Source organism: Amblyomma americanum, chromosome 3 (genome assembly GCF_052857255.1).
Source record: "Amblyomma americanum isolate KBUSLIRL-KWMA chromosome 3, ASM5285725v1, whole genome shotgun sequence".
NCBI lineage: Eukaryota > Metazoa > Arthropoda > Arachnida > Ixodida > Ixodidae > Amblyomma > Amblyomma americanum.
In genome coordinates, this window is record NC_135499.1 from 136,969,388 (window position 1) to 136,987,563 (window position 18,176).

An 18,176-nucleotide genomic window follows, 5' to 3' on the forward strand; every position below is an offset into this window, starting at 1 on the left:
AGCAGCCTCTACAGTGGAGTGGATGTAACTAGTGATAAAGGCCACATAAGTGGTCGGCTTATTTAGTGCGAATCGCCTGGGAAATGGGTCTTTGACCTCACCTTGAGTAGAAGAAAAATACCTCGTGCCGTGGCGCTCTTTGGCTACAGATGCCCTTGCGCCATTAAAAACCATCATCAAGTGTCTCCCTAGCTTTTAGGATAAGTTTGGCTTCATGTTCGGCCTTTGGTTAGCCGCTGTTTGCGGTCAATATTCGCCGGAATTTGGCGAGATGTAGAGCTAAAAACACTGAACGGTTAAAACATCGAGCATGGATGAAATAAGAAGAGATTTTAACACCGGTGTATGAAGTACTTAGATGTGTATCTAGAAAGAAAGCAAGGAAAGCCGATGTCGCAGGGAGTGATGGCCGCTGAGAATAAAGTGTATTTAGAACTTTACCATGAACCGTTTTACTGTCATTCCCCAACAGCATGGGTTTCGTGTTCTTTCTAGGTGGCATCTTACAAATGGATTGATTTACATATAGAAAGTGCAGGGCAAAGTCATGTTTTGAAGCACAGAAACAGCTGAAAATCTGATATGTGTAACGGCAATCGCTATAAAGATAAGGTCCACTTACCACGAAATCGTAGCTCATGTTAGACATCACATCTGATATCACGCTTTGCTTGAGGAGGGTGTAGTAAGGTGTTCCTTGAAAGAAGTCTCCGCCGTTCATGAACAAGACATTTGTCTCATTTTTTCTGATTTCTTTCACCTTTAAGATAACAGGTGTTGTTATTGCTTTAAGCTGCATTGTAGCCATGCGTCGAGACAAGGCATATGAAGAAATGCTTGCTAAAAGACTGGCTGTCTGGCGCTTAGGCAGCCTGTAAAGATACGCGCTGAATACATCTCGTAATTCATGGAAACGATGCAGTGGGCAGGACTACCAGGTTTCCCAGCTGAATGTAACCAAGATTTTCAAAATGGCGGAGTCTTCTAGGCTAGTGAAACCAACTGAGCACTCTTGAGAGCCCTGTTGCCTAGCCTGCTGTATTTTTTCGTTGTGCAAAGTTAGTTAATCAGCAAAGACAAATCAGCTAACTTCCTAACTATTGTCTTTGTGAAAAAGTGTCAAATGGGGAGTTGTAGATAGTGCTGAAGAAGAGCAAAGTGAAGTGTTTACTACACGGTACCATTTAAGCACATTTTTTACTAGCCTAAAATGAAAGAGCACCAACGAGTTAAGTGCTGCTGGCGCATATCCGGTGGCGACTGCAAATACAAAGCCGAGTCGGGAACATCGCTCCGAAGGTGAGCGGTTTTTGTTCTCAGAGAGGATCTTTGGGAATAAATTAGCACCACTACCGTGTGATAGTTTTCGTATTTTGCGAGCTTTCTTTATAAGGCGTTAAAGAATCTCCGTAACTGGTAGGTTGTTGCAAATATTCCAGACCGCTGTTTTTCAGCACCTTTTACAACTTTGGAATGGCCATTTTATTTCCGAAGTTAATATTTATTAAGCCATCAAATTAGTTTTGCGAAGTTAACATATTTCGGAACAAAAAAATTACTGCACACTATGCCACGCCACTTCCAATACCACTGAGTTGGTTTCACTTACCCAGGACACCGAGAATTTTCATAGAAACCTAGTTACATCTAGCTGGCACATGTTGTATACAGAGTACAGATTTTAAGACTGTTTTGTTCTCATGATAGCACAAGGACAAATCCTAAAATTTGTTACACCTTTTGAGAATAGGCTGAAATTAAAATGACATTTGGATGTGTCACATGGGAGCTGTGTTGATCATGCGGAATTAATTATTACTCGCTGTGGCAGCGCTTTGGCTAGCATTTGGTTTCCGGACTCAGTATCACAGGTTTAATTTAGGCCTCAGTGGCTGCCTTGCGCTATGAGCCACATGGTACACGACGTTATTATGTCCCGTAAAAAACCTATAAATCAGCATTTAAATCTTCTGTATGCGAAGATCAAAAGAGTTACAATTTAGCAATGCTTAACGTAGTACTCAAAGGCAGCACAGGAAAATTATTCCCATTAGCATTAAGGTTATGAATGCGTTATTTGACGTTATGAATGCGGCCTATGGCGTTTTATGTCTTCTGCATTTAATCAGTGATTTCGCACAAATGGACACATCATATACTGTGGTGGCTGAATTTATTTAATATTAATAGAGACCACACTGCCGATAACGCCAATGACACAATGACCACATGGCTCTCTCTATGGGTTACATACTTTGAAACCGGCGCAAACTTATTGCCTTAAGAATATATGCCTAACTACGACCAAAATTAAGCAAAACGCACCTTTACAGAGCATTTTCCTTCCGGAAAAGAAAGAAAAGGAAAGCCTCTGAATGATAAGGCGTTTTTGGGATCTTCCTTGCTTGTAAGGGTTAGTCTACGTGAGGAACTGTCAGCAAAACACGAATAACAAACACACTGCAATGTAGAAAGGGAGACAGCTCCACCGTAGCTGACTTCATAGAGCGCTGCACACGACACGCGGAGGCCATGGTACCGGATACCACCAGCGGCGTGGTTGTTTCTTCCACATTATGTGAAATTGTCTTTCTGCGCAACAAATTTTCCCCTTTAACCAACCAACACAATCTGGCGTCCCCTGCAGACGCGAACACTGCCTACACCAGTCAATCTTTCTAAATTTATGCCAGTAACCCCCATATGCACCTTGTTTTCCCTCCCCAAGGCCACTCTTACCCACATCCTCCTATCATGCCCGGCGCCCCCCACCCCGGACAGGTGCCTCTACGAACATGGGAGGACTGGGAGACCTTACTGCGGTCAGCGGACCTGGCCAGGCAAAAAAAAAAAAAGATCACTGTCAGCTGGGCCGCATGCGCCATGGACCAACATAACATGCACGTTTAGACAGTGAGTGGAGTCATGCGGAGACCTAAACGGCCGGCGGGTCTCGATTTTTTTTCGCTAAATAAAGTTTTACCACCACCACCATAAAAAGAAAAAGTAACATCCCCTATGCCTTCCATAGCTTCAATGTCTCCTGACTTTTTACGTATCTGTTGCACCCATCTGTCTTTATGGTCAGAAAATTTATTCCGCTGGTGGAGGCTAGGCGAGAGAGAGAATTACTGGTTCAATGTATCTATATATTTTATGGCAGCGGTCACGCTGAGCAGATAATAAAAAGGTGCTGCGTAACGCTCGAACTTGTATCGAGGCGCATGGCCTTGATTACACGAATCATTCTTGCCCTAAGTCTTGCAGATTATGCCCAAACGTGTAGTTGCTCCGCAGTCGTGCGGGAAATTGTTTGTATCAAAATAAAGAAGTAAGGGAGATCAAGATCCACAACTCTCTAGCGCTTGGCGAGCGAAGCTTGATATGCGTATTTTAGTATACATAAATGTCGTGTCAGAAGTTCTAAGGCCAGATAGTCTGCTTTTAAGTCGTGTAGCGCGGCATTTACGACACGCCAAACTTTAAACCTGTGTAGAGAGTAGAAGTATTATCCTCACGTCTGGGAGCCATGGAAGCCTCACAGGCATCGTAAGTTCCCAAACATACTGATTGAAAAGCAGACCCTATGGCCCGAGAATTTTTGAAGCCACCTGAACATATTCAACAAAACATTCGCCCTGAGTGGCAGCGGCGATATTTGGCGGCAGTGTTGTCTTAAATCAAGAATGCGCGCACGTACAGGGGTAAGCAAGCTTGTCTAGAGCACTCGATCGGTGTGCTGCGGAGCAAATGAAGTGAAATCTTAACGCTGCTAAGCAAGATGCTTGTGCTTTACGCTTTGTGTGCCTATCCGTGTGCGTCCAGAGCGCCAGTATTATCTCCCAAACTAAGTACCATGTTGAAGTGTTTTTTTCTGTTCCTCTGAGCAGCCCTTCAGGCGAAAACTTAGCTTTCCACTGTGCATTGCAGAAGTTGAAGGCCGGGTGTCAGAACCTCAGTATCAGAATACAAATATCTCGGCGTATTCATAACCTCCAACCTAAGCTGGAGACGACATGTCGACTATGTAACAGGAAAGGCGTGTCGCGTTCTTGGTTTTTTAAGGCGTAACACCAAGAAATTCCCTTTAGAAACAAAAGAGTTACTTTTTATGACAAACGTTCGCTCGGTTCTCGAATATGCCTGCGCAGTATGGGACCCTTGGCATAAAACGGATATAGAAAAACTTGAGAGGGTACAAAACTTGGGTATCCGATATGTCTTTAACAACTATACCAGGAGCTTTAGCGTTTCACGTGCAAAAAACTCGCTGGGATGGAAGACGCTTGAAAAACGTAGATATTGTTTGAGGTTAAAATTTTTTCATAGTATTTACTATTCCAATACTCGCATAAACCGTGACCTGTACATCCATTCACCAAACTATATTTCGCTACGTCGTGACCATCGATTAAAACTTAAGGAAATTAACTGTAAATCAGAGATGTACAAATATGCTTTTTTCCCTAGGTCTATAAGAGATTGGAACCGGCTCTCTGAAGACGTGGTATTAATTACGTCAGGTGATTTATTCTCTTCATCTCTGTGAATGCTGTTTTTAGGCTGTATTACTGTTGCATCATGGTTGCATTGTATGTGCTGCACTTTGTTACCTTTCTTTTCGTTTGTATGATGTGTTATTCCTCCCCACTGTAATGCCACTTGTGGCACTGTGGGTATTACAATAAACAAATAAACAAATAAACCACTGTTTGAACTTCAAATTTACTAACTAGACATATCTCAAGTTTTACTTATGGACGTCTGTTGGCACAAAGTAAACAAGCTGTACTAACAGATCTCAGAACGGCGCGAGGAATTCTGCACATAAGTTCCTAGCTTAGAGCAATAAAATGGGGTCACACTTAACCTCGATATATATACATAGAATGAGCGATCAGGTAAAGCACGGATAGCATCGGCATCAACTTAGCGGGTTCATTTCCTCTGCGTATCTTCATGGGTTATGCGGTATAGCGAATTAAATAAACAAAACTTTGGAAAGAGTGCACTCACTTTAGCGACGATGCGAGCAACTCCGCCGTAGCAACTGCCGTTGATTTTGTCTTCTGGAAAGCATCTTCCTCCGAATTTATTGCTTTCCTCCAGATGAGAATGGATGTCGTTGGTGTGAAGAATAGTTAAGACTAAATTTCCGTCATTTGCGACGCAATGCTGAACACCATATATTATGAGCATCAAGGCGATCACATGGATTCGGTGCACCTTGCATTTTGGAAGGAGCTCCATTTCTCCTGGCAGGAAAAGTAATGTGATACAAACGTATGTTTCCAATAACTGAAGTTTTATGCTACGGAATACTAGTAAATTTATGTAGGCCATGTTTACAAACACGATCTCTGGAGGTTATTGTCCCGCCATGATAGCAAAATGCGAGAGTGATACGCTAAAATCTTCCCCTGTTTTATAATACTGTCCTGTCAAGCCTACTTCGATATTACAGGTGTACCAAGAGTATCTGCGCGGCTTTTAGATAAACCCTTCGCCCTGCCTCTCCTGCAAGCAGGTGAATGAGAAAAAATTCCTTCAATTTTTTTAAAATTTCTTGATCGGCTAAAAGCAGCTTTTTAATTGGCTGCTATTCACCAAGAAATTACGTGACTGCACCAAACAACAAAAGTATGGCAACTATCGCAGATTCGGCCTGCAAAACGACGCATAAAAAGTACCTCGTAAAAGCTGGAACAGAGAAGCCAAGCGGTAGTGCTATGGAGTGTGCGACAACGCTACTCACCGCGTCACCGCTGCATAACAACACGCATCAAAAGTGTCTCTGTTCAAATGCAATACACATATATCACTGTCACTGCGGGAAGTTTTGCGCTCAGAGAGCACTAAACAAAGATGACATACACGTCCATATGTGCGTCATATGCAGTGCGTCACATGCTTTGCAATCTTCATGATTCATTGCTATTATTTGGCGGGTACCACAGACACATGAAATAGAAAGAGAATGGGGCTGGCGAGTGGGCTGGCGAGTGGGCTGGCGAATGCCAGCAGAAAGGACACGATGTTTAGAAATAATAGAAGGAACGAAAAAGATAGTAGAAAAGAAATAGGACGATACACGTCAACACTCACAACACGACAAACACTGAGAAAAAAAAAACAAAGCTTAGAACAAACTAAACAGGCCAAGGCTTGGGCAATGAAATATGGTACAGTTACCGAGAGCACAAATCACATACTACGCAAATAGTGATGCGATAAAGACATGCAGCTCTTAGCCTGATACACAAAGCACAAGCCATATAACATCTATAGTGCACTAGCGGATAGAAAACAGTTATAATCGACTGTATAAACCGCTCGACTTTGGAAATGTCAAAAGTGCTCGATGCAACTGGTCTCGCTCGGGCCCACAGTCGTATGGGAAGCGTGTGGTTTTTTTAGCGTTCTCCGCTATGGCTCCACCTAGAATCATTCACAGCAACTGAAAGAGTTTTCAATTTTCTTTTCTATCAATTCACACTGAGAAATAGCCTGGGTTACTAGAGCGCGCATTGTTCTTACCCTTGCTGGACGGACAGAATGCCCGCGGTGCCGCCGCACACTTTTATATTGCACATGCGGAGGCGGAATAAAGAAACCACTGCCATTGGAAGGTTTTGTTCTGCGTAGACGATTAAGTGGGCGTGTCTAAGGCAAGTGGCAATTCATTCCTTCACGTCGCGAAGAAAACAAAAACAGGACGGTGAAGTAGAATGTACGCTCACTTTTGATAACATCAGCTGTCAGATGAACCCGAGGGGAAGTCTGGCTGTCCCTGCAGTGAGATGTTCAAGGCTGCTTTTCACACTGGAATACATGTGCGGCCTTTGCTGCCAGGGATTAGTGACAGACGGGGAAAAAAGAGCGGTGAAGAAGATTTATTGCAGATAAGATGTTATTGAAACGTGAAAAGTGGAGGTCAGGGAAACGAACAAATATCGAGCGGGTGACAAAACACGAGGAACGTTGGTCCCAAGATCTAGACTTGCGTTGGATGTTTTTACGTTTGTTTCATCATCGCGTTCGGCATTTTCCCCGACTTAATAATGCTTCTTTCACGACGCATCTTCCTCACGTTACATTATTTCTATGCTCTTCCGTCCTGAAGGCATGTAAGTAAATACCGTTGTGAAAGCAATTACAGATACAGTGAATTACAGATGCATTATAGCGCCAAACATTCAATTTTATAAGAGGCTGCAGTCGAAAGCAAAATCAGCTCATTCTAAAGTGTTTCTTACCTGAGGCTAAAGCAGCAGCACTTGTATCAAATTCTTTTTTCATCGAAACCTTAAAATGCCTTCGCGCTGGGGAGCTTTCATTGAAAAAAAACAACAACGTTCAAAAATGTATATAGCTAGGAATAAATTGCATTTATAAAGAAGAATCCAGTTCCCCTATTTTGTTTCGTTTTGTGCTTTCCTGTCCGGGCCATTGGCCCGCAAAAACCTTTGAGGCTAGAAGTTCATAGCACTGCTCAGAAAAAGTCATCTACATGACACTCCGCTTCTGAGTATGGACACTTTTAAACCTTTTAGTATTAAAATCCGTCTCCCAATTATTTGTGAGCGGAGAGATAAAAATTAGTTTATCACAGACTACCAGACTTTACGTACTGGAGAACAAAGCTGACATCATCACACAAAAGAAGTAACCGGCTGAGCATGCTCATAACCACATTAACATAAAAAAGTGCCCGTCACCATTTCCATCCCCGTAGCCCTTAATCTCCTGAAACTCCTTTGCATCGAAAACACATTACTTAAGGCTCACTTTTGAGAGCGATGGTTATACACGTTGCCATAACATATTTTGCAGCCCTTCGAGTACTGCTGTTACATATTATTCCATTCAGTTGCACTTATCGAGAATCGTGCCTGAAGCGCTCCTTTAGAACTGTGAAGTCGTCGATGGCTAAACAAATCGAAAATATATGCAAACTGAAGCGATGGACGGCAAATTTAAAATCGCTCGCGGTGGTGAGGCGAGTACATATAAACCGAGGATAATGATCGCGAGAACAGTAAATGGCGAGGATAGTATTCGATGTACGGAAAAAATGTACACAAGATTCTTAATTCAAGAGGACAAAACTTTGGAGGACTTTCTTGGGTTGCTGAAGTCGCTCCGAGCGGTATCTGTGAACATGTATATTCACAGCGCAAACACAGGTAAAATACGGATAAGGAACAACATGGTGTGGGCGTTGGCTCGCAACTAAGTTTACAGAAAATAAAACCCTGTATATGTAGTAAAACCACAGTTGAGACATCAAAGAAAAGTATTTAAAAAAACGAGTGAAAGAGGCGAAACAAAGAAAGCCTAAATCAGCCTGCTTCCAAGAAAGTCTGCTGCTCACCGCACAGCACTGTACTAACTTCCTCCGCTTACCTTTCCTTATTAACGCACCTTTGTGTGTGCTTCTTCCCTTTCATCAACCTCCTCGCAGACACGATTACGTTGAAGCTCCACCTATCGACACTGCTTCAAAAAAAAAAAAAAAAAGCCGGTGCGGACGGCAGGTTCTCTGCATGCGAAGCGTATGTAAGCCAGAACAAGCGCGATGCGATACCACAGGTAAGGAAAAAAGACGTCAGACGTCACGCATGCGCACATTTGCAGAAAATGGGAGAGAATGCTGCCCGTAGCCACCGGAAGGCTGCGGCGATTCTAGCAAGGCACAACTGATTTAATGCCGTGTTTGACGCGCCACGAAGGTCCTGCTTATGAATCACAAGTCATGTGCTGTTCTCAGCAGAATCGACGCGTCTGTCTATTTTGCTCCGTGCGCAGCACCCTCGCTGCCTTGCACGAAATTTATCGCCTTGATTTGCGAGCTATCCTCCGCCAGCGCCCTCTCTGGTTTACCAGACTTCTGTGCGGACGAACACGCAGCGCTCAGGTTCAAGATTTGTCCTTGCAGTCTTAATGTTTGGGTTTTATGTATACTGAACGTTTTTTACAATAAATATTAGTTGTGGGTCATCGCCTATCCAGTGTGTGTGAGAGAGATTTACTTACAGAGAAATGAATAGGGGCAGGTTGGAGCGGTGATTCTCTCACTTGCTAATGAGCACTGGGTACGAAGGAGAGTAAAGGCGGTTATTATCATCGCCATGAATTCGGGGCAAGTGCTTCTAGTTCTCTTGGCTGCCACCATGTGGTGAATGGCATTAAACATTCAAAAGCTGCGCGCTGACATCATCCGCGGCGTAAGAAGTTGCTGAAGAACAGAACGGTGTAGGCCACAAGGCGTAGCAGCACTGACTGGGAGCTGTCCCGAATTCCGGGTAATGGGATGACTAGCTGGACGGAAAAAAAAGTTGCGAATATGTAGAAACAAGGCTGGAAGCTTATTCAAGCTGTATTTAAACGGCTTTTTCTCCGCCTGCGTTTAAATATCTTTTCTGAAATAAAAAAAAATATTGGTCTAACCAGGCAATGGCCCAGTTGAACAGTCGGCGTGAGCTGGCGGCTCAGCGGCGGCAGCTTCTCCGCCAGCGTGGTCCTCCTGCCACGAACCTCGTCCGAGGCGGAATTTGAAGGTTCGCCCTCTACGCGTTGTCGCCGGCGTCGCTATCGCTGCTGCGAGGTCTTCGTCGTCCGCCGATCGGCTTCTCACCAGGCAGCGAGCACAACTGGCTCTTGTCGACGGCAAGCCTCGTGAGCGCGAGCTCGGCGAGCGTCCTTTTAATTTATTTTGTATTGGCTTTAAGCCCAGAGAAGCTCTGCTGATCCGGGCTTCGCCTGTCTTTTATTCATATTTGTATATCTATTTCTGTGAGGACTGACAAAAGGGTTATAAAAGGACAGCTGCTGTGACTTTCGCGCTGCTGCTTTATAGATATTGCTATTTTGTTTCTCCGGCAGCCCACAGAGGGAATCCTGGCTGAGCCCCCGCTCATCGAGCACTTCTCTTCACAGCTGCAGCCGCTTGTGGGGAGAGAGAAACAGTACCGAATAGATCGGCTTACGTGGCTCATGAACTTCGCGGCTCCAATAGACCTTTCCACTGTTTACAGCTTGATTGAGCGCGCGCGCGTGTTGGACTATATTCCGAATGCGCACTAGATGCCTATATGAAGTTGCCATCCAGAACGTTGCTGGCACAGACCTGTGCAAATGTGGCTGCGCCCAAAAAAGTAAATGTGAAAATGTCTATAGAGAGTGGAGGGCGGAATCACTGCTTTCATCTCTTCTTTCAATCTGTCTGTCGGCAACAGCGTCCCTTCATTTTCTTCCCCTAATATTCTTCCTTTCATCGCCGCTGCTCTGTTCGTTACCTATCTTTCTCTCCTGGCCTCATCGATCGGTGACCTTGGACGGGCTTCATCCACGCGACGGTTCGAGGTGGGCTCTGTGTAACAGCTCACGCCGTAAAAATTTGACAGTTTATCTTATCGTCGAGACCGGATGTAAGCATTAAATCCATTGCAGGTAATGTGTAGCGCATTATAGGACGGCTTATACGGGGGAGTAGCCGCACTGGAGTCTTGCGGAGCCTTCTGTATGAGCCACTTTTCTCAGCTGGACCGCCCGCTCGGCTTCCGCCGCTGGCTTTGGTGTGACCAGCACCCGCCAGATTCAGAAGAGGAGGCGGCACTAGAAAAGACTGCACACAACGCTGGTAGCAGGAACTGCAGTTCGTGCTGGCGCCATTTCTTTGGAACGGGGCCGGCTCTGGCCACGCGGGTCGCTCTTCCAGCTTATGAGTTCTTTAGCTTGGTACCTAGCCAGAGAAGTAAGTGGGCATTCTTGGCAGACCTCTTTAGCTGCATGGTAGAAAAAAAAGATACGATCAGAAGAGTGCAGATTGTTTGCTGCAAATGAAAAGGGACTAGGGTTTTCAGTAATTTCTTAAAAATAAATTTATGGGTGAAGAAAGCCCCAGAAAAGAGTCAGTGTGTCTAGTCTGTCTGCTTTCATTGTCAAAAAAATTAAAAGAGCATACAAATATAATGGCTGCACCAACGGGCTGGCAAGTTAAATTAGCGAAAAATTTTTTTTTATTTCTTCGCATCATAGGTAATGTTTTAGAAATGCTTCAGGAACAGGCGATGTCCAATCAGGTCCACGACGAAGAAAATCAACTTCTGCTTCTCTAAGCTTTTCTCGGCGTTTGCTTCGACGTATGTCGTCGAAAGGTAAACACGGCTCGGACAGGCATGTGTGCACCTTTTTATTGGTGGCTCCTTACCAGAATCACAGCGTAAGCCTGAGGGCCTCGCTCGGGAGCGAGTTTATGTTGTGATGGATTAACAAAAAAAGAAAAGAAACGGGGCTAAACCTTACTTCTAACCCCTACGTCGGCCCTCTTTGTCACATGACAAATTAGAGTTTGTTCCTCATCCTCAACTATAGATTCCGTAAAGACATTCGTCAGCTAGCGCGCTTTTGCGACGATTGCCAGCCACGCCGAGGCCACAACTTCGGCTTGATAATCTCTGGTGCGCTTAGAGCATGCCAAAGTGAAGTTCTCAGCGTCTAAGACGTGATTACCCACCCACCCCCCCTCTTCCAGCAAGCAGCAAGCAAGGAACGGCAATACATTCATAAGCGACGAGCTTTTCTTGGACCACCACTGTTTCGCCATCTTGCCCAGTGTAGCCTGACTTCGCAGCGCCTCCTGAAGCTGAATTTGCCCGCGGATAGAGTCGGAGCGAATCATTTCATATTCCGGGCCGGGTCCCGGCAGTGCTCCTCAACTTCCGCTGCACGTTTTTTTTTTAAATAAAATTGTTCGCAAGAAAACATCCGTGGGTCTTCTCATCAGAACCAAAGAGGCCGGCTTGACACTTTCCGACGTAGGCCGCACTTTTACATGACCGAAGATTTATGTGATTTTTGCGCAGAATATTGTGACCGTTTGGCGATTAAAGCATTCAAACATTTTTCGGTTAAAGCGCAGTTTTTCTTAACAGCCTTTCTGCCTTCTTTCAGCAGTGGTATCCTGATGGAAGCTATCCAGACGAGTCGGCGCCGGCATTCCTTAGCCACCTTGCTTAAATGTGCGAAGATTTCTTTCATTGTCCGGAGTCACAACAATAGAAGTGCTGCTCTATTCCTTCGTGGGCTATATGTAATATTTATGTTACCACAAAAAATTCAGAATCAAAACCTCTACGGCTTGCGCAGGCTCTTTTTACTATGCTAACACTATCTTCCACGCACATATTACGAGAATCACTGAAGAATATGCATTAGAAACCGGCTGAAAACTCGGATTTGCAATATTTTTTTATATCGTAATTTGCTCGCCTTCACAGTCCCTCAGCGCGCTGAATCATATTAGCTGTATCGTTTTATGCTGGCTGACAAACGTGTTCTAAATTATTCTCGGTGATACACGTCAGAACTAGTTCGAGAGCTGTTGCCCCAAGCTCTACGCGGCTGCCGGAAATGCTGGAAGTGTCATAAAATTAGTTAAAACTGCGACTTCGAAGAGATGTAATTCGGAAACCCTAACTTTTTAACGCGCATTAATTTATTTCTCCTTCAGTGAAACAAACCGACAGAGATTCTAACACCAGCTATATTCGTCATGTGCCGTTCATGCACGAATTCATTATTTATGCAGCACTGGTTTCTCAGTGTCGTCTTACTTTTCCAGAATTACACGTCATTTTTACAGGTTACAAAATGCTCAGAAAAACTGCACTTTGCTGTAGTTTCGCAGACAGAGCAAATTAAATAAAACAAAGCGCGTTGCGGCTGGTTTTAAACCGTGACTATGCGCATTCCGAAACTATAATCTGCCATTTTTACGGACCGTCGTATTCAGCGCTGAAAAATGTCATCTGCACACGAGGTGGAGTTCAGCCAGCCTATATAGTTTATGAAACGCACCCATTTTCATAAAATATGAGTTTAGTAGAGGTCAGAAAGAAACAGGTCATTCACACCGACAAATGACACTCAATACGAAAGGGTGAGCCTTCAGCAATGTGGACATATAGACAAGGCTCCGCTCCCTCCAGCTGCGTAGAGTTTTGCTTTGAGTCATCATCTACATCAACGCCGGCTTGCAAACTAGTGGCCACACAGAGAACTAAAAGAGGGCGTTCTAATGCTGAGCCAGAAACAGTGTGGGAGAAAATCATAAACTTCAAGCATTCGCTCGTAGCCTACTTGAACATTGCGGACAAAAAAAATACGGCAAATTTCTTACGGAAGAGATGATCACAGTACCATTATAATTAGCGTATCATGAATATTTGCACGTGTTTGAAAACCAAAATGGCTTGCTGATACTCAAACATGACAGAAAAATGAATAGAATAGCAAAATTTAAAATCATAGGTTCTCCTACTTATGCAGCAGTAAGCTCATCGAAATGTTTCCTGCCGGCAGAGTTAGCCTTTGATGCGAGTGCGTGGGTTGAGCTTGCTGCGACTTTTCAATAAGAGGACGTTTCGTACGACTGACATCAGACGTTTTGACTTTGGGTTGAGATGTGCGCTAGGTATTAGGTTCGTCCAAAAACGGTGCAATTTATAAGCGCTTGAATAGCCGAAACATTTTATCCCAATGGCAAATTACTGACGTGTGCAAAACATGCATGCTATAGACATTTCTTAGATAAGTACAACATATGTCGAGTCGGACACAGACAGCTTAGACTGGACACCTGTGCCACGTTTCAAACTTCTGCAACCGACCGAGGTACTGCCATAATTTACACAGTTACCACCGCAGTCGTTATGACTGTCTACGGCGCGACAGGTAGATTACGGGTTAATATTATGAGCTAAAAGCTGATGAGCATTGCTGGAGATCATGAGCAGAATAGAGAGAAAGTGTTTTCCGTCCCTTCTTAAAAAGAGTATTTAATAGATCACAAAAACACTCTACTGCTTTTTTATTTTTACTGTAAATTTGCGTAAATTCACATAATGAGGATTTACTCTCAAAGTACGAAGATACCTTCACCCTGATAAGGCTGCTGAGTTTTGTGCCGGCTTTTGTTGAATCAAATTCGTCGCCTGCTTCACTGATTACGTTTTCTTTACTCGCGTTGAAACCTCTGAGAGCTTCGATTAAAGGCTACAGTCCCTTTTAATATGCGAGGAACTTACGGATATCATCTTATTAAAATACACGCGCCTTACCAATCCTCGCACGTACAGAAATCGTCGACTGATTTTCTAAGTAAGGAGCCGTGATAGAAGTCAAATAGCAAAACTAAATAATAATTACATCGGCTCATTCAAAATGAAAAGGATACGAATATCATGACGCCTTTCAGTCAGTGCTGCTGGTATGAACACTTGCCGATGGCGCGCGGCTGGCCGACAACATTTGGTTGGGAAATATCAGGGCTAGCAAAATTCATAAGTCAATATTCGTATGAGGAAAATATAATTAGAAAGGGCGCATTAGAAACGCCGGACAAATGTTAACTCAAAGGCATGGTATGTAGAACATTTAAAGCAAACGGTGCATCAAAAAACAAGTGACTAAAATTATATTTACTACAGGAATAAGTCTCGTTTCGAGCTCTATAAGGCGCATGGGAATTGACAAACAGCGTTACAGCAATGAAACATGGCTTGTACTTGTACTTGTTACCCGGCGTATAGAGATATTGACGAATAATGAGGGTTGGTGGGGGGGGGGGGGGGGATGGTTACCGAAAAAGCAACTTGGTTAGTTATATTTGAAACAGAGTGGGGTTGGGTGAAGCTCGGCATAGGTAGGCAAGTGATTCCAGCATTTGCCTGTTCCGAACAAAAAACAACAGATGCGGTGAGCATGATCCGGCTGGAGGAGGGCTCACAGCTCTTTTTGATGAATGCTGTGAATTAAGAGGGATCTGAAGGCGCAGTAACAGAGAAGCCAATAGCTGCAGTGCACAATTAAACTGACGAAAAAGGCGGAGTCGATCAACTTACGAGCGTGAAGTTGGTTTATCGGGATTAGCTCGGGATCTATAGGCTAAGCTCGGCAAAGTTAATACGAATTGAATGGACTGTTGGCTGTAATATGATGGTTAGGTGCCCGTAAAATGAGCTTGGTCAGCTAAATAATTTTCTGGAGCTTATTATTATAGAGGTATACCTAGAGCGTTTAGTGCCCACGTGAAAGTTAGGTATCCTTGGCTAGTGGGAGACTGCTCTCGTGGTAGTAGGCTCGTAGTAGTAGCTAAATAGAAACTAATAACTTCAGCTTATGACCATGCGGTTAACACTTTTCGTGTAAAACAAATGCTTCTGAATAGGGACTTGCCCCATGCATTCAAAAACATTAAACTCACGTGATAAGGTAACGTGTTCTACCAGTTGGCTCCTGTATTGCGTAGCAACAGCAGAATTGTCAAGACACAGCGCTACAGAAGTGAGGACACCGCACTACGATGCTAGTAGAGGGAACACAAAGCGGCAGGTTGTGTGCTATCTAGTGTGTCTCCTAAATTGCGTTGTTGCAATGCGTCACATGATGACTTGCCTTAAACTGTTTTTTCTATATCTCGATGATAGCTGTAAGTGAGAGGGCCAGCAGGATAAACGCATTCGCCTTAGTTTTCGCAGCTCGCACAGACACCCTGTGTAACTTGAGCAAATATTCAGTGCTACAAAAACTTCTTTAGTCCAAACGATGCCTTATTGAATCTCCTGATTGTTCCGACCAACTGCATGGTTTTGGAAAAAGTTAGCGCGTTGCACCTATTTGCCACAAGTTGCATTGAGAGAAAGCCTTTCTCGCTGTTTGCGAATTGCTACACAAGAGGAAAACTAGCGTTCACAGAATGTGAATGCGCCGAGAGGCGATGTCCCTATACTGCAGCTTCAAATGGGGTCAGTGGACTGTAATATAATACCTATTTTTTTTCAAAGTTATGAAATACGCGTTTATAGAACACTCACTAATGCCGCTAAAAAAGGAGTAAAAATGCACTTCTAATACATTGTATTAATTTTGCATTTCTTCGTCCCTATGCCTAAATTGCCATACGAATGCTTTCTAAGTATGCTAGGAGTACTATTTTGAACATTCTTACAAATGTATCAAAAATGCATTTTCTGTCCGGTTAGCATATTCATTATACATTAAATATACTAAAATATACGATTAATACATGAAAAATATATTCACTTCGGCTCGGCTTACAAAAGGTGTGCGAGTCGGATTCACCGGGCAATACTGATGAATGTTGTCAACAGCAGAAGTAATGACTGAACTGGTTATAAGCATCAGAAGACAGACAATTCCAAAGAAAACGCGTTGTCATCAAGAAGCCTATGCCAATGCAAGGTCACGTGACGGGACCTGAACGTGAAAGATGTCGCCACGCAGGAAATGCTGACGGAAAGTGATGTCAGATAACAGGAACTGCTTTTTTTTTCTTTATTGCCAACTTCAGCACGTCATTTACAAACCAATCCACGCGAACAACACAACACAGATGCTAAAACTACGTCACCCGCACTTGGGGTTACGTGAACACATTAAAATTCGCGCATGTATAACAAAGCTTCCATTCTTGGAAGCCACTCAGGCACTGGGCCTTGTATCTTGTGGCCTTCAATAACTCTTCCACCAGATTCACGAAAATAGTCTCTTATCGGCCTCACGTCAATGTCCGCATGTCTGCCATCTGACTGCCATCCTGGATCGCCAAATACTGTGCAGACCCAATATCATGATCATGTCGAAAGGAACCCCAACTTCATTGTCAGCAGGCAAAAATCTGATTCCGAAAGCATCCACCGGTAAGTCTTTCTTAATCGTGCGTTGTAGAATGTCCAAAAAGAAAAAGGCTTCCCAACAAACTAAGAAGACGTGTTCAATCGTTTCCGGCTTTCGGCATATGAAACAATGATTAACCCAAGGTACATTTTTTTCCCAAGGTTTATTTCATGATTCTTTTGATGTCATGGATAAGCGTTCATAATGTGCTGCTCTCTGCCGCGGTGGTTCATTACCAGGCTCGTTGCCCTGCCACGTCCAGTGGTAGCCGAGATTGGCCATTTCGGCCTGCAGGTCTTTAAACATGTGCACCTCTTCATTGCGCTGCCGTCTGCTATCCAGCACCTCGCACAATTTTTTTAATTAATTAGTGCCAGAAAGCATTCCACTTCCCGGTCGGTCCAAGAAGCTCTGGTGAAAATAGGGCGAGGACTGACGGCGGCTGCCATTTTGGTCGATTGATTACATGACCAAAATCTTTCCCAGAGTTCCATGTTCCGCGACTCCCTGGCCCGACTGCGTTCACATGGCTATTGGAAAGGCGAGTCAGGCGAGTTAACCTACCCCCTGCAAGCGAGTTAACTCGACTCGCTGTGCCGCTTATTTTACTCGACCAGACATCGTTTACATGAACCCGAGAACTGGTTTTTTACCCGACAAGCAAACTCGACTCGTGTCTATCGAGTTCATGTAGACAGGGCCAGTGACGTATACTTCAAATGAATTAATTTCATAGTTACGAATGTACACTTTTAATATACTGACAAGATGATAAAACCGCATTCATATTTTTTCACGTATTTGAGACGTGCTAGAAGCATGCTTTAAGTGACGTACTTATGACAAATTTTAAGAATATATTTCAAATACCAAGCATAAAATTTCAGGATCCTATTTCAGACATATCTTAGTGCATTGATGAATGAAAAAAAGTTTACAATATATTTTATCCCGAAGTATATTCCAAAGGTATGAGTTTTCGCTAAGGGAAAGCACGTGTGTGTAATACGTGTCATGCAAAGAGTGGAGTCTGTGACACACAACGTTCTGTAGAGCGGTTCACATATCAAAAGGGTCCCCTAACTGCAATTTCTGTACATACATCTGCAGTCTGTGCAAATATTTTTCATGAAAAAATATAGAAGACAGGTTTATCGATTCTTTACTCAAATCCTTAGAAGCAAACTTGCCGGCACCCTAGTCATGGCTGCCTGCATATTTAAGAAAAACCATTGCGCAAAACGGGGCGAAGAAGCAACACAGAGAGGGCTGAATGCGTTGCTTCTCCTTTCCCATTTTATGCATGTGTTTTTCTTCAATATGGATCCACACCGACTAGTCCAGCTCACCAATATTCATGGTGGCTTGAACCACGAAAGAATACAATTCATCTGCGTCGTGCAAAAATGGCAAGCGGTAAAGCCAAGGACATCAAACATGCAGAACAGGTATCACTTCATAATAAAACTTAAAAG

General features: G+C 43.7%; 1 protein-coding gene across 1 annotated transcript in view; it reads right to left on the reverse strand.

Moving 5' to 3' along the window:
* Window positions 1–9,695, reverse strand: part of LOC144124968 (snake venom 5'-nucleotidase-like) — a 35,757-nt gene extending 26,062 nt beyond the window's left edge. Inside the window, exons 1-3 of the mRNA XM_077657961.1 lie at window positions 9,451–9,695; window positions 5,017–5,255; window positions 623–760 (exon numbers count right to left, since the gene is read on the reverse strand). Coding sequence (XP_077514087.1) covers window positions 623–760; window positions 5,017–5,250 — 372 coding nt within the window. The 5' untranslated portion in view covers window positions 5,251–5,255; window positions 9,451–9,695. The remainder of the gene's footprint in view (window positions 1–622; window positions 761–5,016; window positions 5,256–9,450) is intronic.
* Window positions 9,696–18,176: the final 8,481 nt, after the last annotated feature.